Below are 25,154 nucleotides of genomic sequence, written 5' to 3'. Positions count from 1 at the left end.
CGCGCGGACCCCCGTCTGACGGAATCCATCGCTTCTTCGCTCACTCAGGCGGACGACTCTTCCAAGCGACGAAGAAGAAGAAGAAGAATGGCTGCTGCTTCGACGCCGATGAACGGGACAGGAGCAGCAGCGGGTGGAGAGCACGCGCGGCATGCGTACGCACGCACGATCCTGGGCCCTGCGCTCGCCGAGCGGCTCCGCACGGCGCGCGTCCTCGTCGTCGGCGCCGGCGGCATCGGCTGCGAGCTGCTCAAGAACCTCGTCCTCGTCGGCGTCGGCCATGTGGACATCATCGACCTCGACACAATCGACCTGTCGAACCTCAACCGGCAGTTCTTGTTCCAAAAGGCGCACATCGGCCGGCCCAAGGCGCTCGTCGCTGCCGCCACTGCGCGCCAGTTTGTCGCCCAGGCCTCGGTGGCGCCCCACCACGCCAACATCAAGGATACCCGCGCCTTTGGCTGGACGTATTTCGCGCACTTCGACGCCGTGTGCAACGCCCTGGACAATCTCGATGCGCGGCGCTGGGTGAATGCGATGTGCGTCCAGACGGGCGTGCCCCTCGTCGAGAGTGGCACGACGGGCTTCAACGGGCAGGTGCAGCCGATCTGTCCAGGCACGACCGAGTGCTTTGACTGCGTGGGCAAAGTGACGCCGCGCACGTACCCCGTCTGCACCATCCGCTCCACGCCCTCGGCGCCCGTGCACTGCGTCGTGTGGGCCAAGACGTGGCTCTTTGGCCAGCTGTTTGGCGCGCAGGACGAGAGCGAGGACGCGGAGCTGGAAAAGGCGCTTGCCGAGGGCGAGAATGCCGACGAGATTGCGAGCCTGCGCAAAGAGGCGAGCGAGATGCGCCGTGTGCGCGAGGGCGTGCTTGCGCTGGATGAGGATGACGAGGCAGGCGAGGCAGGCGAGGAGAGAGAAGTCAAGGCAGCCAGAAGCGTCTTCGACAAGGTCTTCAAGCACGACGTCGAGCGCCTGCTCAGCATGGACGACATGTGGCGCGCCCGCCGGCGGCCCGTCCCGCTGGCCTTCGATGGGGCGATGAGAGCAACCGACGAGGAGAGGCAACCACAGGAAGAAAGAGGAGAAAGCAACCTGCGCGACCAGCAGCGCCTCTCGCTCCGCCAGACGGTGCAGCTGTTCCAGCGCAGCCTCGTGGCGCTGGCCCGGCGTGCGCGCGCCAGTGGCGAGCCGCAGTCGTTTGACAAGGACGACGACGATGCGCTTGATTTCGTCACGGCGACGGCGAACCTGCGCAGCCGCGTGTACGGCATCGGCGAGCAGACGCGCTTCCAGGTCAAGGAGATGGCCGGCAACATCATCCCTGCCATTGCGTCGACGAATGCCGTCACGGCGGGCGCCCAGGTCCTGCAGCTGCTCCACGCCCTGGGCCGCGACTGGGCGCGCGCGCGCCTCATCACGCTCACGCGCTCCAACGGCACCCGCCTCCTGACGAGTGCGCGCCTGGGTGCGCCCAATGCCGCGTGCGGCGTGTGCCAGGACGTGTACATGCGCGCGTGCGTCGACGTGCGCAAGTGCACAATTGGCCACGTCGTCCGCCTCGCGCGCCAGGCTCGCGAGCACGGCGGGCTGGGCTTTGACGCGGAGGGCATCGAGGTATACGAGGGCACGCGCCTGCTCGCCGACGAGGACTTTGACGACAACGTCGACAAGCCGCTCGCCGACGTCGGCCTCGCGCCGGGCATGACGCTCACCCTCGTCGACGACGACGGCGCCAAGGCCAGCCTCAACCTTGTTCTCGATGAGTTGCCAGCCGGCGACGGTGTGATCGATGTCGGTCCGGCTGATGCGCTGCCTGCGATCAAGGACCGTGCCAAGCTGCCAGGGAACAAGCACGGCCACGGCGACGATGATGATGACGACGACAGCGCCGTCGAGGAGGTGCAGACGCCGCTGCCGCCCAAGAAGCGCGCGCGGCAGGAGCCTGAGAAGGAGGCACGAGGCGCCGGCGAGGAGGCAGACTCGGCACCGGCGGCAAAAAGGGCAAGGGTGGCTGCTCCGGCCATGAGCAACGGCACCGCGCACGGGGCCACGGGCGCCGACGAGGGCTCGGCCATTGAGCTAGACTAGGCATCTGTAGACGGCTCCTCTTCACTCAATTCATTCACTGTACTCTATCCCGATCTGCTTCCTCCCCTATATCTACATCTACATGTGTGTCTCTTCTGCTCGAGTGAGCACGTAAAAGCAGCGATTGGCGACGACGGCGCGGCGGCGGCGGCGGTGTGCGCTCGGCCGCGCGCGTGGCTTGGCTGGTCAGATTGGAAATTGAGACGCCCAAAAAGAAGCGTCGCCGCGCACACACTTTATTTTGCCAGTCTCAGGTTGGAATCAGGCGAGAATCTCTCTGCCTCTCTCTCTCACACACACACGCTTACTTTCTTCTCGCAAAAGCAGCGCGGGAATGGCGTCGTGCTGCCCCGGCCACGATGCGCTCGCGGCGACGCCTGGCATGCTCGCGCAGGCGTATGCCGCCTCGCCGTACCTGACTGCGCTCCTGCTCGGCCCGCCGCTCCTCGGCCTCGTGCTCCTCTACCCGGCCCTCGTCGTGCTCTCGCCCAGCACACAGCGGCGGCGCCTGCCCGCGTGTGCGTCCGTGTACTACGACCATCGTGCAAAGTCAGAGGGGCGAGATGAAGAGGAGAAGCTGGCGAGCCTCGTTGGCGACGAGGCGTCGGTGCAGCTCAGCGTCGTGGTGCCTGCATACAACGAGGCGCGCCGGCTGACTCGTATGCTCGACGAGGCCGTTGCATGGCTCGACGGCGTGCGTGTGCGCGGCGAGAGCCTCGTGGGCGATGTCGGCGATTCAAAAGGCAGTCTTAGTGACGAGAACGACGACGAGAACGACGACGGACGCGGCGTGCGAGACGCCCTCGTGGGCCGCCTCGACTCGTACGAGATCCTCGTCGTCGACGACGGCTCCACCGACGACACGGCGCGCATCGCGTCCGAGTACGCCGCGGGACAACAGCAGGTCCGCGTCGTGCGCATGGGCATCAACTGCGGCAAGGGCGCCGCGGTGCGCCACGGCGTGCTCCATGCGCGCGGCCGCGTCATCCTCTTTGCCGATGCCGACGGCGCGAGCCGCTTTGCCGACCTGCGCGTGCTGTCGCGCGAGCTGGCGCGCATTCAGACTGGTGCCGGCCACGGCGTCGTCTGCGGCAGCCGCGCCCACCTCGTCGGCAGCGAGGCCGTCGTGCAGGTGAGTCACCCGCCTTTGTTCTGGTCAGTGAATGCATGCTGATGAGTGCCGCCGGCTGCAGCGCTCGTTTGTGCGCAACTTTCTCATGCACGCCTTCCACCTCGTCCTCGCCCTGCTGCTGCGCCCGCCCTCGCCGTCTGCGCTCCTCGCGCGCCTCGCCCCTGCGTCTGTGTTTGGCCGTCGTGGCGGCGGGAATGGAGCTCGCGTCGCGCTGCCGGCCCAGCCCGCGATCCGCGACACCCAGTGCGGCTTCAAGCTCTTCAGCCGGCCCACGGCACAAGTCGTCTTTCCGCGCGCACACATCGACCGCTGGATCTTTGATGTCGAGCTGCTGCTGCTCGCCGAGATGGCGAGCCGCGCGACGCTGCTCGATGCTGCTGCGCGTGGGCACGAGTGGCGGCGGCGGAGACCCTCCAGCAACGGCGAGGCAAGGCAGGCACAGACGAGCAACGGAGGAGCCGAGTCCACCAACCTCAAGGCCGCACAGGGAGAGGCCAAGCATAGGGAAGGGCAGGAAGAGGCCACGCACAGGGACGGACTGCGCGACGACGTGCTGCTCCGCCTGCCCGTGCCCATCGCAGAGGTCGCCGTCCAGTGGGCCGAGGTCGAGGGCAGCAAGATTGCCCTGCTCCGCGACTCGGTCGGCATGGCCCTCGACCTCGTCGTCATTCGCGCAAACTACGCCCTGGGCCGCTGGGCGCGCCCGCCGAGCCTGCTGTCGGTCGGCGAGAAGCCAGCCTGCTGCCAGTAGTAGTAGATTCATTATCAAGCAATACACAAGTACAAATACAGTGGCACTTCTCTCTCTTCAGTTGTTCCTGTGCTCCACTAGTCAGCCCTCTGCCAAGACCATGCGCACTGACGAAAGGGGTCACACTCACTGGCTGAAGTTGTAGTTGCACTTGGGGCACGTGTAGAACACGGTGCTGCCCTCATCGGCGCTGCGCAGCTGGAGCGTGTGAAAACGCATCTCGTCGTGGCCGCAACCCGGGCATTTTTCGCGGATCGTCGCTTCGTCTTCCTGGGCGGCGGCTTGGGCCTCGCTGGGCGACTTTGTCTGCACGAGCTGCCGCGCGCGCCGCAGGGCCGAGGGAAACGCCGAGGGGTGCGACGTCGTGATGATTGTCTGGTTGTCGTAGACTGGTGTTAGATGTGTCAGTCTCACTTCACACGCAGAGCAGAGGGGGAAGAGGGGAGAGAGAGAGGGAGAGAGACGACTCACGCGAGGCATCCTGCACGTGGCCGCACGGCTCGCACTTGATCACGTCCTCGTCCGACGGCACATCGAGCAGCGAGCCGCAGGCGGGGCAGAAGAGCAGCGAGCCCACCTTGTCGCCCACGGTGGCCTGGCGCGACGAAGAGGCCATTGTCGCTACCCGCTGCTGTTCGATCGGGTCTTTTGTTGAGATGGGAAACGACACACACACAGTCTCCTTCTAAATTTTTAAACTTTTTTTTTTCTTCCAGAGACACGTGAGCGAGCTATTAGTAGGATACAAATGGCGGCTATTGCTCAAGATGGCGGCTATTGCTCCAAGGTGGCGGCGGCTATTGCTTCCTGGCGCGCAGCCTGGCCTGCGAGGAGGATGAGTCTAGTGCGGTGCTTCCTGCTGTCTGTTCTATTGATGATGCTCGGCCTGCTTGTGCGAGCTTCCCGTCCTGTACGCTGCCCTTGTCCTTCTGTTCGTGCCGCGCCTTGTCCGTCTGTTCGTGCTGCGCCTTGTCGGCCGCCGCGCGCCGCTGCTGCTGGCCGGCCCCGACGGCGTAGCCCACGGTGCCGAGGCAGACGGCGGCGGCGCCCGCCGCAAGCATGACGACGCCCTCCTGTTGCGCCTCGCCGCGTGCAGGGGCAAGCACAAGAACAGAAATGGCGAGGCTGACGGCCTTGCGCACGACGAGGACGAGCGTGACGGTGAGGCTCGACACCTGCGCCGTCAGCCGGTTGACGCCGTTGATGCAGAGGAGCTGGGTGAGGATGTTGAGCAGGAGCGAGGGAAAGAGCGCGGGCACGTCGAGGCCGAGCAGCCCTCCCTGCGCCTTGCCTGCCGTGGTGGAATATGACGGCCCAATGTGCACGCGCGGGCCGGCCTTGGCCTGGGCCCACTCGGCGGCGAGGGTGCCGCGGCGGATGGCAAAGAGGGGCATGCTGAGAAAGTGGTTGTAGAAGAGGGCCTCGCGCCAGTGCTGGCTGCCGTACTGGGCAAAGGTGCCCTCCTGGTAGAGGCCCATGAGCGACGAGAGGACGAGGGCGAGGACGAGGAGGCCGATGCCGCTGAAGTACGTGAGCGAGCTGACGGCAGTCGTCGAAGAAGAAGAAGCTGCCTCTGACGACGGCGTCGTGGCCAGCGTCGCGGCAATGACACCGCCCGTGACGGCGACGACAGACACAATCTGGAGGGCCGAGTAGCGGCGCCGGTGAATGAGCCAGCCGAGGGCCATGTTGACGACGAGGCCGCCGCTGCGAAAGATGATGTGGACGGGGACGGGGACGTGAAAGGCAAAGGCCGAGTTGTTGAGCAGGGAGCTGGCAAAGTACAGGAGCACCTGCATCGCCCAGCGCGACACGGGCACGGCGGGCGTGCGCAGGCGTGGAAACGCAGTAGTGTCTTTCCACTCGAGCTGGCCGGGCAGCGTCTGGAGGGTGGTGCAGGCAAAGTGGAGAAAGGTGAGGAGGGTGCCGCACGAGGGCTGCTGCCGCGTGGCCTCCTCGAGGTAGTAGGCGTTGGCGCAGCAGCCGCCAAAGATGAGCGAGAGCGTCAGCGACCACTCTGGCACGAGTGCCAGCATGTACGCGGCCCCGGTCATCGCACTCTGACTTCGCCTGCTTGCTTTTGGGGAAGAGTGAGTGAGTGAATCAGGCGATCTCAGGCTAAACTTAGTAAGAAGAAGCAAGCAAGATGCGCGCGCGCGGGCTGGCTGCACTCGGCCGGGGCAGGCAGCAGCCAGGCAGGCGCGTGCGAGCTTTATTTTTTACGGCCGATATTTAGACTTGGGGACTGACGTGGAAGAGACAACCCACATCATCGCTCGCTCGCTTCTTCTACAGCGACGAGTAGAGGGGCGCCCCGACGACAACAAAGAAGAAGTAGAAAAAGGATGAGCCGGGTCGCCGTTGCTGTGCTGCTGCTGCTTGCCAGCCTGGCCAGCGCCGCCCTCTTCCCCGACCGCACGCCGGTGGTCAACGTGGCGAATCCATCGCACTTTCGCAAAGAGGTCCTGGCCATCGAGAAGCCCACGCTCGTCGCCTTTACCGCGCCCTGGTGCGGCCACTGCCAGCGCCTCGTGCCCCACTTCCACGGCGCCGCCTCCAAGCTCGACGGCGTCGTCAAGTTTGCCAATGTCGACTGCGACGCCGAGGCCAACAAGGCCACGTGTGCCAAGTACGGCGTCCGTGGGTTCCCCACCATCAAGGTCTTCCCCGCCTCGAAGCGCCGTCTGCCGAGGGACTACGAGCGCGAGCGCACGGAGCAGGACCTCGTCACGTACGCAGAGGGCCTGCTGCCCGCGAGTGCGCGCAAGCTCCAGGCCGCCGAGCTGCAGGTCTGGGTCGACAAGGACGTGGAGCGGCCCAAGGTCATCCTCTTCAGCACGCGGTACGTCTCTTCTTCTCTTTTGCGCATTCTCTCTTGTGTAAAGCTGCCTGCTGACGACGAGTTGAAATAGACCGGTGGCCTCGCCCGTGTACCGCTCCCTCGCGCTCGACTTCCGCTCGTCGGTCGACTTTGCGCACATGCGCGGCGACGAGCAGGTCGTGCGCTCCGCTGCGCGCCTCGCCCTGGGCCTCGACATGGCCACCGAGCGCGACCTGCCCGTCCTCGTCATCCTCCCCGCGCGCTCCACGGGCGTCGAGCTGGAAAAGAGCGAGTTTGAGACGTATGCCGGCAAGCTCAAGTACTGGCCCGTGAAGCGCTGGCTCGACGAGGTGGTGCCCAAGATGGGTGCGCAGGTGGGCAAGAAGGCCGCCGCGCCGCCCAAGAAGGCCGCCAAGAAGGCGCCGACGGTCAAGCCCAAGAAGGCCCCTGCGAAGCCGCCGGTGGAATACTACGACGGCGACAAGGAGAACATCGTCCCCGACGGCGGCTTCGTCGAGTGGAAGGCGGCCAAGAACGACTTTGGCCGGCCGGGCACGTATGCATCGAGCTACGCCGCGGGCGACGACGCACAGACGGAGACGCACATCCGCGTCAGCGAGCCTGGCGGAGAGCCAACCAGGGAGGAGGAGCAGCAGCAGAAGGAAGATGCAGAGTCAAAAGACGAGCCGCTGATGGACACCGAGGAGCCGATGCGCGAGACGTTCCGGGGCAAGATGCTCGACATTGAGCGCGCGGGCCAGCTCGCCGACGAGATCCGCGCACAGCGCAAGCAGGTCCAGGAGGAGGCCAAGCGGCAGAAGCAGATGCGCAGCCCGCGAGCCAAGAAGGAGGAAAAGACGGCCGACGGCGACGAAAAGGAAGGCCTCATGGACAGGGCCAAAAAGGCCCTCGACGACGCCGGCGGACGCGCGTCAGACGCCCTCGGCAAGCTCTTTGACTCGGAAGGCGAGGAGGAGGGGGCATCGTCACCCTTCAAAGCAAAGGGCCGCGCACTCATGGCCCAGTTTGAAAAGTGGATGTCGGGCGAGGACGTCGAGTGGAGCGAGGAGCACGCCGACGTGTACGAAGAGGCGCAGCGCGAGGCCGAGGCGCTCCTGGCGCGCGACCCAGAAAAGGCGCGCGAGCTGGCATGGCAGAGCGAAAAGTGGCTCCTCGACGAGCTCGAGGCGGACCGGACGCGCATGGCGGGCATCATGACGCAGCGCCAGCGCAAGCAGGTCGACGACATGATCGACCTCGTCAAGGGCCGCCTCAGCGAGCGCGACAGCGGCAAGGACGTCTTTGAGCGCACCGACGCCGCCAACCCGCTGCCGGATGGGGACGAGCCACAGGAGATCGAGCACGATGACAGCAAGTCAAACAAGGGCGAGGACAAGTCAAAGAAGAGCGAGCACGGCAAGGACAAACCAAAGAAGGTCACGCATGAAGAGCTGTGAAGGAGACGGCTGTGCAATGGAAGCATTACTTGAATTTTGACACACAGTATGAGAATGAAGAAGCGATGAAAAACTAATGTGTGTGTTGAGAGTGAGAGACGGTGCTCACAACCGGTCCGGCTCGTCGTCCTCATAGTCGCGCAGGATCTCGGCGTCGTCGTCGGTGTGCAGGCCGCGGTAGCCGCCGTAGCTGCCAGCGGGCCGCGTGCGGAGCCAGCCGCCGACGAGGGGCAGGCGCTCGGCAATGTCGAGGGAACGCGCCCAGACGAGGCCGGCGGTGCCGACGATGAACCAGGGCACCGAGGCGAGCGTCTGGACGAGCTTGCTGTCGCCGCCAAAGTAGTCGTCGGTGCCGCCGATGCCGCTGCCCTGGGGCAGCCGGATCGCGCCGGGCCGGCGGTGGTGCGGCGACGTTGAGCCGGAGCGCCGGGTCCACCAGGCGCCCACGAGGGCGGCGAGGAGAAAGGGCGCCAGCAGCAGGCTCGTCCACCAGAGGAAGCCGTGGCGGCGGAGGCTGGTGGGGCACACGTGCCGTGCGCCGCGGTCGGGCCGGAGGCCGCCGTCGCAAGAGCTGTGCGGCACGCGGCGCATCGACGTGGGCTCGTAGTAGTAGTCTCCAGCTGGACCGTCGCACTGCTCGGCCATCGTCGCCGTCGGGCCCAGGGCGCGCGAGCCGGGGTAGGGCAGGCACTTGTTGTCCGGGTCGGCGGGGTCGGGGAAGAAGTTGAAGTTGCACTCAAAGTCCTGCATGGTGCACGTGCAGTTGCGCACCACCTCGCGGTGCTCGTACAGCTTGCGGCCGACGTAGCAGTCGGCGGTGCGCTTGCGGCGCCAGTACGACACCTCGCGGCCAAACAGGCAGCGGTCGTTGGCACCCTCGGACGGGCTCCAGAGCTCAAAGTCGCCCTTGTCTGGATTCTTGGTGTCCAGGTGGCACTTGTTCGACGACAGGCTCGAAAAGTCGAGGTGGATGGCCACGGCCTGGTTGGCGGAGCGCGTCGTGGTGCCCAGGAGGATGAACTTGCGGTGCGTGTCCTCGGGCACAGTGACAATGTTGGTCACGCGCACCTTTTCGCCCTGCTCGCCAAAGCGGTACTCGCGCCAGCTGAGCCCTTCGTCGGTCGAGTAGAGGACCGTGTCGGTGGCCTGCTCGTCGTTGACGAGAACCAGAAGAGAGCCCTGGTCGCCGTACTCCCACTTGTGCGCATCCTTGTGCACCTCTTCCCACGTGAAGCCGCCGTCGCGCGTGAGGAAAGTGTCGGAGTCACGGTAGGGCGCCAGCGTCTTGCCGACGTTGCCCACGGCGAGCATGAAGCCGACGGCCGAGGGGCTGCTGTACGTCGAGCGCGGGTCGTCGCGCTCGGTGTAGCCATGGAGGTGGAGCTGGCAGCCGACGTCGTTGCAGGCGTATGGCTGGCCTCTGACGTCGCGTTCGGGCGGCGTGAGGGGCCGCCATCGGCCGCCGTCGTTGTGGGTGATGCGCGTCTGGAGCGTCTTGACGCCCGAGACGCTGGCCTCGTCGGGGTTGCTCACCACATTGGCCATGGCGACGCCATCGAGGCCCAGCATCTTTTCAAAGTCCACGTACCCGTACTCGTTGCGGTTCACGTGGTCGAGCGAGAGCGTGTAGTAGGTCCCGTTCCAGTTGCTCCGGAACAGGCTGCCCCACTCGCTGCCGGCCTTGCTGTGGGTGGTGCCGTGCAAAAAGACGGAGTTGGTGACCGAGTCGAGGATCGTGTATGCGCGCTTCTCCAGCCGCGTGTTGGGCGGGAAATGGGCGGGGGCAAAGGTGTGGCCGTCCATCGAGACCTTGAGCGAGAGCGTGTCGCTGGTCGCGCCGTAGTCGGCGACGATGAAGAACTCGTCAAAGACGGCAAAGCCCTCGACGGCATTAAACAGCCGCCGCCGCTGGCTGCCCCGTCGGTCGTAGTGGTTGGGACCCCAGACGAGCTCGAGGTTGTTGTTGGCGGCATCAAAGGAGCGCTGGTTGCCCTTCTTGTCCGCATAGCTCTCGCATACAATGGCCGTGGGGTCGACGTGGAACTTGGCCGTCCTGGCCCACGCACACGTGCGCACATACTCGTCGATCTTGAGCCAGTTGGTGCCGTGATCGAGCGAGTAGAAGGCCACGGCGCGGCAGTCGGTCGACTGGGTCGAGGAGCAGTCGCCATAGGAGCCGGTCCAGATGAGCCAGTCGCTCTTGATGGGGTGGAAGCTGAGGATGGGCAGGCCCATGTTGTTGGCCGGCGTGGGCGCTGAGAAAAAGTGCCAGGCCTTGCCGCCGTTGTACGTGTACTGTATGCGCTGGCCATTGGTGATGAGGTAGCCGCGCTCCTTGTCGTAGGTGTGCATGGCCATGGTGAGGTAGTGCGCATCGGGGTAGCTTTGGTCGTAGATGACCTCCATCTGGCTCCAGCCCAAGCCGTCGTTGAGGGAGCGCCAGATGGAGCCGTCGCCCAGGGCAAGGAGGACGTTGCTCGAGTCCGGGAAGTAGGCATGGTCGACAATCTCGCCGTCAAAGTGGGTCCTCCGGTGCATTGGCTGGCCCGGTGGGGCAGCGACGCCATCGCAGTTGCGCGTCACCGGCTCGTCCTTCTTGACGCCCTTGTCGCGGTCGCACTCGTTGCCAGGGATCTTGCGGTAGCCCGACGAGCCCTGGAACGTCTTGTCGGCGGGTCCTGCGCACGCCCCCGGCGGCAGCTCCTCGCGGCCCGTCGACTGGCACTGGCCCTTTTCGTCGCGCACAAATCCAAAGTCGCACTCGTAGTCCTCGTCGGTGCACGGGCACGGGTCGTGGCGCGGCTCGGGGTCGTGGAACTTGTCGCCGACGTAGCAGTCGGCGTTTGGCTTCCTGCGCTTGAAGTGCTGCTTGTGGCCCATGAGGCACTTGGGCTCTCCCTTACCTTCGTCCCTAAAGTACCACTCCTCCATGTCCTTTTCCGTGCACTTGCGCTTCATGCCCGCAAAGTCGAGAAAGACGGCGACCTGGGGCAGCTCCTTGCCGGCCTGCTTGCGCGTCTGGCTGCCAATCAGGAGAAACTTCTGCGAGGTGCCGTCGAGGATGGTGGTGAGCACTTTCGGTCGTAGTGTCACGCCGAGCTTGACCGTCTGCCACGTCTTGCCGTGGTCCCACGAGTAGCTGGCGTGGTCGGTCGCGTCCTCGTCGCCGACAACCACCAGGAGGTTGCCCTGGTCGCCGAACTCGTACTTGTGCGCACCCTCGGGCTGGATCTTGGTCCACGTGCGCCCAGCGTCAGTCGAGAGAAAGGTGTCGCAGTCCTCGTACGGCAGGAGCTGGTCGCCGACGCTGCCGACGCCCATGACGAAGCCGGGCGCCGTCGAGGAGAAGACGCGGCCGGTGTTGTGCATGTGGGTGACGGACCAGAGGTGGAGCGAGCAGCGATATGCGTCGGTCGCACCGCAGCGGTGGACCTGGTCCTTGGGTGGCGGGAGCAGGTTCCAGCTGCTGCCGTCGTCGTAGGTGATCATCGACTTGGTGACACGCGCCGACGAGCCCGGCTGCGAGGCATCCTTGGCGACCTTGACATTGACCAGGCTCACGCCCTCGATGTTGGCCAGATGCTCGTAGTCGACGATGCCGTCGCGACTCCGGCTCGTGCCCTCGAGGCTCTTGACGAAGCGGACACCCGTCGAGTCGCTCGTGTAGAGCGTGCCCACGTCGCCGGCCTCGAGCGCGTCCTGGACATCGACGACGAGCGAGTGGGCGGTCCCCTCGACGATCGTGTATGCGTTCTCCGCCAGCCCCGCGCCGTGGGGAAACTGGGCGCGCTGCCACTGGTCGCCGTCGTGGCTGACGTAGAGGGCCATCTGGATGCCCGTGCCCGCGCCGCCGCCGCCGCCAGCCGAGCTTGAGGTGTCCTTTAGTGCCGTGACGAGAAACTGGTTCGAGGGGCCAAAGCCAACAAACTGGGTCGCGTCGCGGCCCAGGTCCAGGTCGACGGCGCGCTTGCCTGTCTTGAAGAAGTCGTCTGTATAAAAGAGCTTCGTCGGCGAGTCCGTTGGCGCCCGCTTCTTTGCTGCCTTTCGCTCTGCCGGATGGCTGCCCGTGGGGCTGTCGTCCCAGGCGATGCAGTAGATGCGCTCGGCGTGCTCGGGCTTCACCGCGACGGCCTTGGACGACTTGGCCCACGTGCAGTGCATCAGATACACGATCAGCGGCTTGGGCGTCGAGGCAAAGGCGTCGGTGGTGTAAAAGGCCTCGTCGTGGCACACATGGCCGCCCCAGGGCGTCCACATGGTGCAGTGCTTGCCTGTAAAGATGATGTAGTCGGCGTGCTTCTGGTCGGCGTTGAACTCGAGTGGCGCACCAGCTCGCACGGCGGGCGCCGACGGCGTCTCGAACTTGTGCCACGTATTGCCCATGTCTGTCGAACGCCAGTGCTTGGTGCCCGAGGAGAGGATAAAGGACATGCGCTTGTCGTAGGGGTGCTGCACGAGCAGGTACGCCTCGCCCTTGGCGGGGCCCTTGACCGGCTTCCACGTCTTGCCCTCGTCGTCGGAGCGATGCACCTCGCCATTGAGCGCATCGTGGTACATGACGATGCTGGTGTCGTCGATGTACACGAGCGAGGCCGGCAAGTTGGCGAAGCGGTTCCGTGCTACGCTCGGCGCCGACGCAGCCGCCCGTGCTGGTGCGACAGCTGCGAGCGAGACGAGCACGAGCAGCACCGCAGCAGCAAGGGCGAGCACCCTGCCTCGTAACGCATCGTTCCTCCTCCCTCTCGAGCGACGCTCCATGGCTGCCACTGCTACTGCGACTGCGACTCGAAGCTTCGAGATGCAGGCGAGAAGAGTCAAGGCAAAAGAGAGAGAGAGAATGAGAGAGAGAGAGAGAGAGGAAAAGAGAGAAGCGGCGTGCGCGCAAGATCAACTGGCGACTGGAAAGCGGGCTGAGGCCTTGCGCACCGTGCGCGCTCGGCACGACACGTGGAGAAATTAGGTGGGCGTCTGCCGTGACAGCCATTCTCAGCCCTGGCGCAGGGGCAGCGCCGTCAGCGTAGATGGCTTGTCCTGCTATTGCTCAGGGCCTTCTGAGTGAGTTAATGTAATGACAATGGCGAAGAAGTATGCTATGACTACAGGCTAGCGGAATGGAATACTGCTACGGAATGATGTTGATGATGATGATGTATCTTCTGCTGGGACGAGATGAGATGAGATGAGATTAGATGTATGCCCAGTTTAGTTTCTCCTCGTCGCTGGGCTCTGCCGTGTGCTCCCCTCGGCGGGCATCGGCGGCGGACTGGTGTCCTGCATCGACAGGCCCCTGGACCTCTTTGCAGGTCCAGCCGCCCTTGACGAAGCAGCACGCTTGAGAACATGGTCCATATTGCCCGTCTGCTCCCAGACGAGCCGCTGCTGCCGGGCCTCCTCCATCGCCTCGAGTGTGACGACCTTGGCAGGCCTCTTCTGGTAGACGCGGTTGAGATCGGCACCCTCCATGGCCCAAGAGACTGTCATGTAGACGCGCGCCCTGCGAAAGCGGGCGAGGTCGGCCGGGCTGACCTCGGGGTGCTTTTGCCGCGACAGCTGCTCCCGGAAGCTGAGCGTGTGGACGACGTCGGCGAGCCAGTCGGCCTGCCAGGCGGTGCAGAGGAGCGCGTGCGGGCAGCGGGCCCACATGCGCTCCCAGGCATTGGGACCATCAATGAGCGCAACAACGCGGCTTCCACGGGGTGGCTGCTGCGCCGTCCGTGGATCGAGGCCGGTGGGCCACGTGAATGCTCCGCCGGGCGCCTCCTTGTACAGGAGCGCAAAGCGGCCGTAGATGGTCTCGGCATAGATGGCGTAGATGGTCTTGTCACGGAGGCCCGCGCGGTACTCTGCAACCTCCATCTCGCCCAGGGCCGAGTTGATGCGTTTCGACTTCCACGAGCTGGCCGTCATGCGGGGCTCAAAGTCAAACGGCGTGTCGCACCCGGCGGCGTCCTGGATCGCCAGGTGGCAGCTGGCGATGGAAAAGGCGCCGAAAGTGAGGCCGACGACCTTGGGAAAGGCGCGGTGGAAGTGGTGTTCGCCCGAGCCGACGCGGCTGGCAAACTTCTTGAGCTTCTTGTCGACAAAGCCGTGCGTCAGGGCGCGCTGGGCCACCGTGTCGAGGACAAAGACGACCTTTTGGGCGACGGTCATGTCGCCTGGTGCGAGTGCGTGCGTCGCCTCTTCGTCTCCCTCTTCCTCTTTTACTTGTACTTGGTTGTACTGCTCCTGTCCTCGCCCATGCCGGTGCCCTTGCTCCCCTTCACCTTGCACATCGGCACCGAGCGCGTCGCCGTGGGAGACCTGGAGCATGGCGACCTGCTCCTGCCACAGCTGTATGTAACTCGGATCGCCAGGTGACTCAGACGCGGCCGAAAAGGAAAATTCGGGCTGGACAGGCGTGGCGGGGACTGGCGCGGCGATGGCGGGTGCCTGCGTGTGACTCTGTCCTTGTTGGCTGCTCTGGCTGCTGCCCCACTGCAGGCTCGAGAGGCCTTGCGAGAGCCAGCAGGTGGCGGGGTCGAGGTCCAGCGACAGTTCAAAGGGCACCGGCGTCGATTCGAGCGGCATCGACGTCCGTTGGTGCGACGTCGGCCCACTGCCACTGCCCGATGGTGGCGGCATCGTGCCGTACGGTGCAATGTTGAACATGCGGTGTGTGCGTGGGGAGTTAGTGAATGCTATTTTGAAGAAGAAGAGATGCTCGCTAGAGGGTGCGTTGAGGTGCCTTGAGCTCGGAGAAAGAGAGGGAATGGAAGAGTGCAGGCTAAGACCGCTTCTTATACCCGTTCCAAAATCAGAGCGCTGCCGCTGCTGCTGCTGCTCGTCGTCTTTGTCGTCGTCCCCGGATAAGCTTCACCCTTGGCCGGCCCGGCGCCGATGATGTCGAGCGGTACAGGGTCTGTACAATGTCCTGCTTGAGGCGGTAGCTAGCTGTTCACTCGTTCGGCCTCCATCCCCGAACCAGCCTCTCTCACAGACGTGATGCTCAGTCGAAGCTAGCTAGCTAGTAATGAGCCGGATGATGCGATGCACCTGGGCGAGTAAGCCAAGGGGTTTCATTGTCTCAAATTCTCCTCGCGACTCCTGCGCGCACGCACGGCGGTCCATCCATCCAACAGTGGAAACACATGGACCTCCCATTGGTGCATCGAGCAGCGCCATGCGCAGCCCGCGCTCTCTCCTGTGCACTGGCGCGGGGGGGGACAAGAAATGCCTCGATTAGCAGTAGTGCCGCCGAGAATAACACGCTTGGCAGCAACACAATGGCGACATCAGACACGCGCGCGGGGGAAAGCAGGACAGGACGGAAGGAAGGCAGGCAGGCAGTGACGTGGGCGATGAGGCTGCATGTCGCTTGGCCTGCCGGTGGAGGACGGCATTTGCAAGTTGAGAGAGCTCATCATGCCCCTGCAGGTTAGCTAGACGTACGTCGTCGCTTCTATCTTCTGCAAAGCTCCCAAGCTAGCGACTTGCCAACCCTCTTCTATCAACACGTACGCTTTCAGACAGAAGGCAGAGCAAGAGTAGCAGTGCAGCCTTATCTTTCAGATCTAGCCGCCTCTTTGGCAGGGGGGAAGTACTGGCGCGCTTTGCGGGCGCCGGCGACTTTGGACGCAACGCCGGCCCGAGACGTGGCTGGACTGGATCCGCTCATTTCCCTCGAGAGCTGCGCTGGAGGAGTATCTGATCTGACATCGGGTCCATCAACGCTCGCCGCGGGCCAAGCACCCGACAGTCCCGACGTGCCGCTTCTTGGCCGGGAGCTAAATTAAGGGCTTGCCTCGTCACAGTCTGCCGACGTCACTCGCAGTATTATCCGGGGGGCTAGCCCTCAGCGTTTCCCCGCACACTAGCACGGACTAATCGGCTGTCGTTGCCGCCATCCAGCTCAAGAGGCCCACCACGCGCAATCCCCGATCTCATTACGTTGGCCTCTCTCGACAGCATTCGACAGCTAGGAAGCTAGGTCTGACGATATATTCTCCGTCTCTTCTCCTTGCGTCGACGCAGCAAGTCATGGCTGCGATGCTCCCCAAGAATTCCGGCTGTGATAAAATAGCATGTCCACACCATCCGCGACACCGCCCAGATCTCCAGCACATCAAACGTATCCAGAAATGGACCTTCCATTTGCCGCCCATCACCGGCCAACAGAACAGAGGGAACAAAAGAACAAAGGGAACAAAGGAACAAAGGGACAATGAGAAAAGAAAGCCGATGTTGTCTCCGCCGCCGCCCCGATAATAGCCAAAGTCAAGGGGAAAGAAATAACCTTTTGGCCACGGCTATTTTTTCTCGTCCTCTCAGGAAACAGATGGAGAAAACATTTCCCTCGAATTTCAACATTTTCGCAAGTGAGAGAGAGACCGGTGTGGGCGAGCAGAGGAGTCGTGCACGCTGCTTCAATCGCCTTGACTTGTTCTGCCTTTTGCATAGGAAGCCGCACGACAGAGACGAGATGCGCGCGAGGCGAGGCTGATGAATATCCAGTGAGAAAGGGCAACTCTTACAATTTCTGGTGCAATGGGAAAGAGAGAGATAGAGAGGGGAAAGAAAGGAGAAGAAAAAGTAGGCCGCCAGAATGGAGTCGGGAAGAAAGGCCTCATGGCTTGAATGTGACCTCGGACAGGACTGCAGGAGTGGAGACGGTGGGTCAGCAAAAAGGGAAGCAGAGAGAATGGAGTAGCCAAACGCACTGTCGAAGGCCTGGCGGTAGGCCTTGAGGAGCGCCTCGACGCGTTGGCGCTCCCCCGTCAGCGCCTGGTCCTCTTGCAGGAGCTCGTCGAAGAGCGACTCCTTGAAGAGGGCGCTCACCAGCCGGTTCTGGATGCCCTCGCGGCTGTGGTCGACGAGGAGGTGCATGACCTGTTGTGTGCCGGGGCAGTGTCAGTGAGTGAGTGAGTGAGTGAAGGAGCCACGGTCATCACACGCACCGCCTTGGGAACGAGGTCCTGGATGCTCTGCCGCACAATGGCAAAGTAGGAGCCGATGAGGGACCGGATCAGCGACGTCTCGAGCACCTCGCGGTCGGTGAGCGAGACATCGTCGCCGGCACCGAGCGGCATCTAGAGTGGACAGAGGGAGAGAGTGTGTGTGAGCATGACTAGATGTATAGAAAGGGAAAAGAGCTGATGCTCACCGCCTCGAGGTGCTTGTCCAGGCTCCGCATGCTGTACGCCGCTGTGCTGCCCTCGACGACTGGGTCGCTCCGGTGCTCGCGGCCAGCGTCAGCGAACATGGACCGCTGGGCCGAGACTCCGCCGAGGCCCGGTGCGACGGACGCGCCACCGGCAGCACCGGGCATCGCCGAGGCACCGCCAAAGAAGTAGTTGAGGAATGAGTCGCGGCCGCCGCCGTTGCCGTTGGCTTCGGCGCCTTGTTGCCCTGCGCGCCCTGCCGCGTGGCCCACGGTGGCAGCGTGGTGGTCGCGCGCAGATCGCAGGTGCGACTCGTGCTCGCTAAACGACGAGGGGGCGGAGCGTGGATCTCTTGGGCCGGCACCCTTGCGCTTGCCATTGACCTCGAGGTGGCGCCGGTTCGACTGCAGCTGCTGCGACGGCCCACCGTCGTCGTCATCGTCGTCGTCATCGCCACGACCACGGCCACCGCGGCCACCACGGCCGCCAGCCTCATCCTCGGTCAGGTGGCCGGCCAAGTAGCCGTCGTCGTCGGCTTCCGAGTCGCTGCGAGAGATGCCCTTGATCATTGGTGGGGCGCGCTGGCCGTGCCCATGGCTGTGGTGGCCCTCACGCGTCTGGCGGGCAATGTTGGCCGAGTCCTGCACAAACGCCGGGTGGTTGGTGTTGATGTATGCGGCCTGGATGGCAATCAGGCTCGACACGTACTCGGACGTGGGGCCCAGTCGCTCGCGCAGCAGCTCCGAGACGACCTCGATGAGCTGGGCATGGAGGCGCGGGAAGCGCTGCAGCTCGGTGCTGGTGCAGTTGTGGCAGATTTTCATGAGCTCCTCGTAGACGAGCTCGACGCAGCGCAGGCTGGGTGCCTCGAGGAGCTTGATCTGCGGCTTGATGAGGAGCTCAAACGCGGCCTCGGGCACAAACAGGCTCGGCCGCGGGCCCGTCGAGTTGCGGATGGCGGTGCGAATGTCCTGCGTCGTCAGGTTCGACGTCGGGTTGATCGAGTCGAGGGCGTGGCCAAAGACGTCGTTGAAGATGTAGTAGACGCGCGCACCGCCGCAGAGCTCCTTTGTGGAAATGTCAAACGTCTTGCCGTCGATGGAGGCAACAAAGTCACGGGCAAACTGCGTCATGAGCTTGAGCACGAGGCTGCCGCGGTGCTGGTGGCCCAAGAAGGCCGTGTCGCCAAAGGAGGCGAGCTCCTGCTGCGTCTGGCCCATGAGCGTGTTGAGGCGCGCCTTCATGTCCGGCAGCTTGTCGCGGATGTGGGCCATCAGGACCTGGTTCAGCGTCTTGGCCAGGTACTTTGTCCCGCAGCGGTGGGCAATGTTGCGGTAGGCGACGTGGCTCCGGAAGAAGTCCTCCTCGGCCTTGCGGGCGGCGAGCATCGAGACGTTGCCGTTGATGTCCTGCTGCGACCGGTTGACGACGCCGATGAAGCCGAGCTTGAGCGGGTACACACGGCCGGTGAGAATGTCGAGCGCGTGGGTGCCATTGTCCATTAGGTCGAGCTTGGTGAGGACGCCAATGGTGCGCCGGCCCTGCGGGTCAATGGCCCGTGCCAGCTTCAGGCTGTCCGAGTTGGCCAAGTCGACGTTGGCAGGGCTGACGGCAATGATGATGCAGTTGGGCTTGGAGATGTAGCTCGAGACGAGGCCGTGGATCTGCCGCTCAATGTCCGATGGCTGGTCGCCCACGGGGATCTTCGTCAGTCCAGGCAGGTCGACGAGGGTGAGATTGAGGACATGGGGGCTGTAGATCTTGAGGTGGATCGGCAGCTTGGACACGCCCTTGTTCTGGCCGGCGACGCGGAACGTCTCGTTTTCAATCTCGCGCCGGATCTCGCCAAAGTCGGTGAAGCGCTTGTCGAGGTGCAGGAACTCGCCGTACTCTGTGTATGCGGGCGTTCCTCCCCCTCTGCCTCCGCCGCTGTTGATACTGCTCCCAAAGGGATCTGCCGGGGAGGGCGACGAGGAGGAAGATGAGGCAGAGGAGGACGATGCCGACGCAGGACCCGCATTTGACGCAGGGGCGGGCACATGGACGAGCTGGAGGACGAGAGGCCTGCGTGTGACGATGCCATTGCCGCGCGGCAGAAAGTCCCTTCCGACGATGCTGTAGGAAAAAAAAAAAAAGAAAACACAAGGCATTGAGCTCACAGCAGGGTAGCCGCAGGACCAGCGCCAAGGCAGCGACTCACGTTTCAAGGACGCTGCTCTTGCCGCTCGACTGCGCGCCCACGACGACGCATTGAGGCAAGTCGACAGTCTCGCCGCCGATGGAGCTGAATGTCTCCTGGAGCTTGTTGACGACCTTGATCAGGTCGACGTCCATCTTGCTGTATGCTCTTCCCTCGCTTCTTCGCTCTTGCCGCGACGGGTACACTCGTCTGTCGTCGGCCTGGCCAGCTGGTGCGAGCGAACGAGGAGCACGACAGAAACCGGGGTTGGTGCTGAGGGTGACGGGTGCTTCTTCACGTCGCCTCGTCCAACATTCGCGGTCGTCGCTTTCGGGTCCTGGCGTTGGTGTTGGAGGCGCGACAGTCACGTCACGTGCCGTGACCCTCGTCTGTGCTCGCTCGTGTCTCGAGAAATGAAAAAATTGGAAATGAAGCTTTGTATGAGAGAGGAGGGTCGCAGGCGCGTGCGCTAGACGCGACACTGGCCAGGTGCCCGGGTTCCAAAAGAAAGAAAAGAAAATCCAAGTTTCCAAAGGGCTAGTCGACGACCGGGGGGTGCAGGCAGGCAGAGAGGGGGCGCGGCGCGAGGAGGACGACGAGGGGCTGAAATCTCGAATCGAATGCCTGCCTGCCTCGCCCGCCCAGGCCGCCTGCCTGCCTGCCAGCCCGTCCACCCAGCAATCACAGCACCACCACCATACCCCTCCCCGCTCCGTCACACGGCGCCCTCAAGTCTTCCTCTCTCCCCTCCCCCTCTTATTGTCGCAGCCAGAGGCTCGACCGCTCCTTTTCTTCCTCGAAAAACACACTCGCTCTTTTCTTCCAGCCCAGCACACAATCACCCCGCCTTGGCGCACAAGGCCCCCATCTCCGACTCGAGTCCGTCATTCCCCTAAATCTCATTCTCCAGCAGCACACGCAACGCTCCTTCCTTTTAAAGTGCCTCTCGCTCGCACGCTTGACCACAAGACAGCTTCCATCTACAGCATGACGACGGGCCAGGATGTGTCGTCGGCGCACGCCGTCAAGCGACACCACCAGAAGATGAAGAGGACCGCCGCGCTCGCACCGAGGGGTGAGTTCTGCGCAGTGGAATCGCAGGGTATAAAGTACTGACACACCTTCCCACAGCGCAAGCATGCACCTCGGGCGGCCTCTACAGCAAGCCTGCCGCGGGCGAGCAGGTCGACAGCGCCAAAAAGTACTCGTTCCAGTGGGACAACAACTGCCTGGCCTCGGGCGTGGACAAGATCGACATCTACCTCTACAGCCCCTCGAATGGCTCCAACAATCTGCCCATCCACGCCTGGATCGGTGTCCCTGCCGGTCAGCAGAGCTACGAGGTGAAGCTGGCGCCCAAGTGGTGGAACGCGACGGGTCTCGTCGACCTGAGCCTCAACATTGTCCCCACGGGCAACCAGCCGTGGGACACGTCGAACCCGTTTGGCCCGACGTGGTCTGCGCTCTACCACGCGCCCACCGACGGCTCCAGCCCCCCCTCGGACGCCGTCGTGGGATCTGACGACAGCAACAGCCTCGTCCAGGCCTTTTACGCCGGCGGCCACCTCACCGACGGCGGCAAGGCAGCCGCGATCATCTGCCCGCTCATCGTCTTCTTCGTCGCCATCGGCATCTGGATCCGCAAGCTGCACCTCAACCGCAACAACAAGACGGCCGACTGGGCCGAGCACATGGACCAGCGCATGAGCCGCATTTCGCTGGATTGGATGGCCGGTGGCGACGGCTCGGCTGGCCCCGTGCCTGGCAGCCGTCCTGCCTCGTTCATGCGGCCCCAGTCGCAGTACCGTCCCTCGGCCGAGATGCACAACGCTGCGCTTCGCGAGGCCGCCGCCACCGCAGGAGCAGCCGGCGTGGGCGCGGGCGTCTACCCCGGCAGTGACCCCGAGCACCAGACGTACGACGAGGTCTTTGGCGACGAGAGCGGTGACCAGATGCGCGAGGCCGTGCCCCGCCGGCCCTTCTCGACGGCCACGGGCTTCGACTCGCAGAACCGGACGTCGCGCATCAGCTTTGCCGACACCACGGCCGGCGACCGTGTCAGCCGCATCTCCTACGGTCCCTCGGACGGCAACCACAGCGCGGCTGGTGCGCAGGCTGCGGCCGCTGCTGCGCGTGGACACCGGTCCAGCGCCTCGCTGCCTCGCAACAGCAACAGCAACAGCCGTCGCAGCCAGGCCGCTGACTCGTACATTGACCCTGACGCGCCCGCCGTGCCGAAGCTCGACATCAACGCATACCACAACCGCAACAAGAGTTCGGCCACGGCGGCGACGAGCTCGGCGGGTGCCCACGGTGTTGGAAACAACAACGCAGGCAGCTCCCGCCTCCGCGAGTCCTTCTTCCCCTCGGCCGACGAAGAGCCGGAGCAGATGGACGACGCCGACGAGTATGCAGACGTGCTCAGCCCCACGCAGCACCAGGGCGCCAAGCCGTTCAGCAACGACGACATCGACCGCCACATTGCCGACCAGACCGACGTCGACTTCCGCAACTCGGTGCTCCAGTACCCGGCCCTGTCCATGGTCACGGGCAATGCTGCCGAGGAGGGCGACCAGCCGGACCTGTTTGCCGCCATGACGGGCCAGCAGACCACGCGCCCGCTCTCGGGCCTCAGCGACGGCGGCGACAGCGCATATGCACCCAACGAGCGTGGCGCCTCTGCCTACATCAACCATAGCCACTACGCAGCAGGTGCACACGCCATGTCGGCTGACCACCCCGCACGAATGCAGCAGATGCAGCAACAGCAGGTGCAGCCACTGCAGCAGCAACCACAACAGCAACAGCAACAGCAGCTGGGCAACAACACGGGCATGCTCCCTCCCTCCAACTCCAACTCGCCCGACGAGGCGCTCAAGCAGTACGCCGCCCTGCGCGCTGCCGGCTCGGCCTCGACGGGCCCCAACACGATGCGGACGCTGTACACGGCCGACGTCACGCCTGCCGCGCCCTCGCCATCCACTAGCAGCAACAGCAACGCCAAGGCCGCGCGGAGAGGAAGCAGCATCTACATCGACGCCAGCGGCCACCTCGGCGGGCACCAGGCACAGCAGGGCAGCGCAGCCACCGGCGGCGGCTCCTCGATCAACGAGGACGACGTCGTGGGCTACAACGAGATGATCCACCACGGCGCTGCCGGTGCGCCCCGCAATGTCTTGTAGTTCTCTGTTCACATCTTCCCCCATCGTCGCCACTCTCGGCCATTCTCACGGCCACTCTTGGCTACTCTCTCGCTGTGCGAGAAGAGTGTGCTGCACGTGCATTCATTACCGTTTTGTCTAGATTCTCTCTTTTCCTCTCTCCGTCGTCACTTCAACGCCGTCGAGCATCTTCCCATTCACACCGTCGGGCTTTCTCAAAAGTCCCTCTCGTCTTACTTCAACACGGTCTCTCGCTTCTGTTTTCTACTTTCTCTTCTTTTCTTGTGTGTGGATGTAATTGCGATGGTTTTCTTCATACGTGTGTGTGACTTGACTGTCTCAGGACGTCCTTTTTGTTGTTCCTCTTCAGGACGCCGCCTGCTCTTCCTCCTCTTCAAAAGGACGCCTCCTCCTCAGGACGCCTCCTGCGCCACAGCGGGACCCGTGGCCTGGGCCGTCGTCTCGCCAGCGTCCTTGCCGCCGTCCTCGTCGGCCGGGAAGTTTTCCTCGCTGACAAAGGCAGCAATGACGATGCGGCCGGCAAACTGGCGCCCAGCAATGGCGCCAATGGCCGCCTTGCACTCGTCTACATTTTCGTAGCGCACAAACACGCGGCCCACGCCCTCGCGCTCCTTGTCCTTGTCCTCGCCTCCCTGGCCGCCACCCTCAGCAGCAGCGGTGGTAGTAGATCGCTTCCACGAGGCGGCGGCCGAGGCCTTGCTGCGCGCGTGGGGCCGCGGGATGCGGACATCGACGACGGTGCCGTACTTTGCGCACTCGTCGCGCACGTCCTCGACAATGTCGCCGTACTCTTCGTCGTCGAGCAGCTCGTCGGGCGTGACCATGTTGAGCAGCGTCATGGCGCGCGTCGGCTCGCCAGGCCCCGCGGCCAGCAGCGCCTCGCCCGGTCGCTGCTGCTGCTGTGGATCGTGGGCCTGCGGTGGTGCTCCTGCTCCTCCACCAGGCAAAGGCCCGCTGCCGCCCTGGCCGACCGAGGCGCGCTGGACGACGAGCTTGCGGTCGCCGACCTCCATGTCGTTGAGGCCCTGGCAGGCGACGTCGGTGAGGCTGGCGTCGACGTACTCGCAAAAGGCAAAGCCCTTGGATGCGCCTGTCGAGGCATCGCGCACGAGGTTGAAGCTGCGCAGCTCGCCAAACGCCTTGAGCAGCTCCACGATCTGCTCCTCGTCGAGGTAGGTGGGCAAACCCCCCACAAAGATCTTGTTCATCGAGTCGGGCACGTTCGTCGAGATGACACCCGGCACGTGCACTTGGAGATGCGCCGGCTGGATGTCAGGCCCGACGTAGTCCTTTGGTCGGCGAATCTTGAGACTCTGGCCGCGGAAGACGATGCCGTCAAAGGACATGGCGCGCGTGGCCTCGTTGACACTGCGGAACTCGACAAACGCGTAGCCCTTGTCCATGTTGACCTGCGCATTCATCGCCGGGTCGCCCACGTCGGTGGCGAAGCCCATCTCGGCCATGCGCGCATTGAAAAAGGCGCAGATCGTCTTTTCGTCGCACTCGGACCCGATGTTGCCCACGTACAGCCGCCGCGCCTGCCGGTTCGTCTGGCTCGCACCGGGCGCCAGGAGACCGCCGGGGCGCAGGCCGGCGCCCAGATGGATCGGGGGCAGCTCTCCACCAGGCAAACCAGCACCACCACCAGCACCGCCGGCTGCCCCTCCCATCGAGGAGAGGGGCATGCCCAGCGTGCGTGTCTGGCCGGGAATGCCAAAGATGCCCGTGCCCTTGGCCTGGCTGGGGGTGATGCCCTCGTATCCCAGGGGCGCGACATCCCACATGGACTTCTTGCGCACATGCTGGCTGATGGGAATCGTCCCCTCGGGTGTCGGGCTCCTCTTGACCACGGGGCTCGGCTCTCGCGGACCAGAGTCACGCCATCCTCCTCCTCCTCCTCCACCGCTTCCTCGTCCTCCGCGGTGGTCGTCGCGATACCCGCCTCCACTCCTGCCCCCGCCTCCGTAGTAGTCGTCGTAGTACCCTCCCCGGCCACCACTACCGCCACCACCACTGCCGCCGCCGCCGCCGCCGTAGTAGTCGTAGGGATCGCGCCGCGACGACCCGCCTGATCGCCGTCCGTAGTCATACTCCCTCCTTCGATCATAGTCCCCGTCGTCCCTGCGCCTGCGGTAGTCTCCGCCGCTCCTCTCCCGGTCTCTGTCTCTGTCTCTGTCTCTGTCCCTGTCTCTGTCCCTGTCTCGATCTCGTTCCCGGTCCCGATACCGGCCTGCCCCCTCGCCTGGGCGCTCGACTCGGCCGCTCTGGACATCGCGCTCGATCCCCTGCAGCAGCGCCTCGGCCGCGTCGTGCCCGTTGCTCATCGTCGTGTGCCTTTCCTCCTTCCTTCAAATAAGAAGAAGAAGACGCTCGAGCGATGGAGCTTTCCTGCAGCGCGCGC

At 64.2% G+C, this 25,154-nt stretch overlaps 9 protein-coding genes across 9 annotated transcripts; 3 read left to right on the top strand and 6 right to left on the bottom strand.

Moving 5' to 3' along the window:
* Positions 1-12: 12 nt before the first annotated feature.
* On the top strand, positions 13-3,977 carry FA10DRAFT_281156 (hypothetical protein; the record flags this gene model as incomplete). The annotated part of the gene is made up of 4 exons (XM_025523667.1): positions 13-2,013; positions 2,216-2,247; positions 2,419-3,226; positions 3,288-3,977. The coding sequence occupies exons 1-4, from the start codon at positions 88-90 to the stop codon at positions 3,975-3,977; spliced, it is 3,456 nt and encodes a 1,151-aa protein (XP_025375917.1). The 5' UTR covers positions 13-87.
* On the bottom strand, positions 3,970-4,636 carry FA10DRAFT_244417 (putative RPA12-13.7 kd subunit of DNA-directed RNA polymerase I). Its single transcript, XM_025519346.1, has 3 exons — positions 4,449-4,636; positions 4,108-4,366; positions 3,970-4,044 (listed from the first exon to the last, which is right to left on the bottom strand). Exons 1-3 carry the CDS (start codon positions 4,591-4,593, stop codon positions 4,035-4,037), a joined length of 414 nt encoding a protein of 137 aa, XP_025375916.1. The 5' UTR covers positions 4,594-4,636; the 3' UTR covers positions 3,970-4,034.
* Positions 4,637-4,774: 138 nt separating this feature from the next.
* Positions 4,775-6,091, bottom strand: FA10DRAFT_233022 (UAA-domain-containing protein; the record flags this gene model as incomplete). The annotated part of the gene is made up of 1 exon (XM_025518932.1): positions 4,775-6,091. A coding segment is annotated over one exon (1,317 nt), but the record flags the coding sequence as incomplete, so codon positions are not given.
* A 143-nt stretch (positions 6,092-6,234) lies between these two features.
* Positions 6,235-8,255, top strand: FA10DRAFT_303647 (thioredoxin-domain-containing protein; the record flags this gene model as incomplete). The annotated part of the gene is made up of 2 exons (XM_025525262.1): positions 6,235-6,819; positions 6,890-8,255. The coding sequence occupies exons 1-2, from the start codon at positions 6,323-6,325 to the stop codon at positions 8,253-8,255; spliced, it is 1,863 nt and encodes a 620-aa protein (XP_025375914.1). The 5' UTR covers positions 6,235-6,322.
* A 4-nt stretch (positions 8,256-8,259) lies between these two features.
* FA10DRAFT_255073 (Oligoxyloglucan reducing end-specific cellobiohydrolase) lies at positions 8,260-13,130 on the bottom strand. Its single transcript, XM_025519751.1, has one exon. It carries the CDS (start codon positions 13,011-13,013, stop codon positions 8,361-8,363), a length of 4,653 nt encoding a protein of 1,550 aa, XP_025375913.1. The 5' UTR covers positions 13,014-13,130; the 3' UTR covers positions 8,260-8,360.
* A 327-nt stretch (positions 13,131-13,457) lies between these two features.
* On the bottom strand, positions 13,458-14,876 carry FA10DRAFT_288240 (hypothetical protein; the record flags this gene model as incomplete). Its single annotated transcript, XM_025524190.1, has 1 exon — positions 13,458-14,876. The coding sequence occupies one exon, from the start codon at positions 14,874-14,876 to the stop codon at positions 13,458-13,460; it is 1,419 nt and encodes a 472-aa protein (XP_025375912.1).
* Positions 14,877-16,718: 1,842 nt separating this feature from the next.
* FA10DRAFT_276121 (hypothetical protein) lies at positions 16,719-19,726 on the bottom strand (the record flags this gene model as incomplete). Its single annotated transcript, XM_025523303.1, has 6 exons — positions 16,719-16,886; positions 16,952-17,120; positions 17,189-17,320; positions 17,395-18,009; positions 18,040-19,507; positions 19,593-19,726. 6 exons carry the CDS (start codon positions 19,724-19,726, stop codon positions 16,858-16,860), a joined length of 2,547 nt encoding a protein of 848 aa, XP_025375911.1. The 3' UTR covers positions 16,719-16,857.
* Positions 19,727-20,216: 490 nt separating this feature from the next.
* On the top strand, positions 20,217-23,042 carry FA10DRAFT_268876 (hypothetical protein). The gene is made up of 2 exons (XM_025522516.1): positions 20,217-20,646; positions 20,703-23,042. The coding sequence occupies exons 1-2, from the start codon at positions 20,559-20,561 to the stop codon at positions 22,751-22,753; spliced, it is 2,139 nt and encodes a 712-aa protein (XP_025375910.1). The 5' UTR covers positions 20,217-20,558; the 3' UTR covers positions 22,754-23,042.
* On the bottom strand, positions 22,943-25,132 carry FA10DRAFT_268875 (hypothetical protein). Its single transcript, XM_025522515.1, has one exon. The coding sequence runs from the start codon at positions 25,075-25,077 to the stop codon at positions 23,146-23,148; it is 1,932 nt and encodes a 643-aa protein (XP_025375909.1). The 5' UTR covers positions 25,078-25,132; the 3' UTR covers positions 22,943-23,145.
* Positions 25,133-25,154: the final 22 nt, after the last annotated feature.

This window comes from Acaromyces ingoldii (assembly GCF_003144295.1).
Source record: "Acaromyces ingoldii strain MCA 4198 unplaced genomic scaffold FA10scaffold_5, whole genome shotgun sequence".
Classification (NCBI taxonomy): domain Eukaryota; kingdom Fungi; phylum Basidiomycota; class Exobasidiomycetes; order Exobasidiales; family Cryptobasidiaceae; genus Acaromyces; species Acaromyces ingoldii.
The sequence above is the reverse complement of the archived record's forward strand: the minus strand, read 5'-3'. Positions and strand labels throughout refer to the sequence as shown.

Excerpts from the sequence above, each read along its gene's own strand:
- FA10DRAFT_268876 (XM_025522516.1), top strand. The coding sequence starts at position 20,559 with ATGACGACGGGCCAGGATGTGTCGTCGGCGCACGCCGTCAAGCGACAC. Across the intron at positions 20,647-20,702 it reads CGCCGCGCTCGCACCGAGGG|CGCAAGCATGCACCTCGGGC; the intron begins GTGAGTTCTGCG and ends ACCTTCCCACAG.
- FA10DRAFT_255073 (XM_025519751.1), bottom strand. The coding sequence starts at position 13,013 with ATGGAGCGTCGCTCGAGAGGGAGGAGGAACGATGCGTTACGAGGCAGG.
- FA10DRAFT_268875 (XM_025522515.1), bottom strand. The coding sequence starts at position 25,077 with ATGAGCAACGGGCACGACGCGGCCGAGGCGCTGCTGCAGGGGATCGAG.
- FA10DRAFT_244417 (XM_025519346.1), bottom strand. The coding sequence starts at position 4,593 with ATGGCCTCTTCGTCGCGCCAGGCCACCGTGGGCGACAAGGTGGGCTCG. Across the intron at positions 4,367-4,448 it reads CCACGTGCAGGATGCCTCGC|TCTACGACAACCAGACAATC; the intron begins GTGAGTCGTCTC and ends ATCTAACACCAG.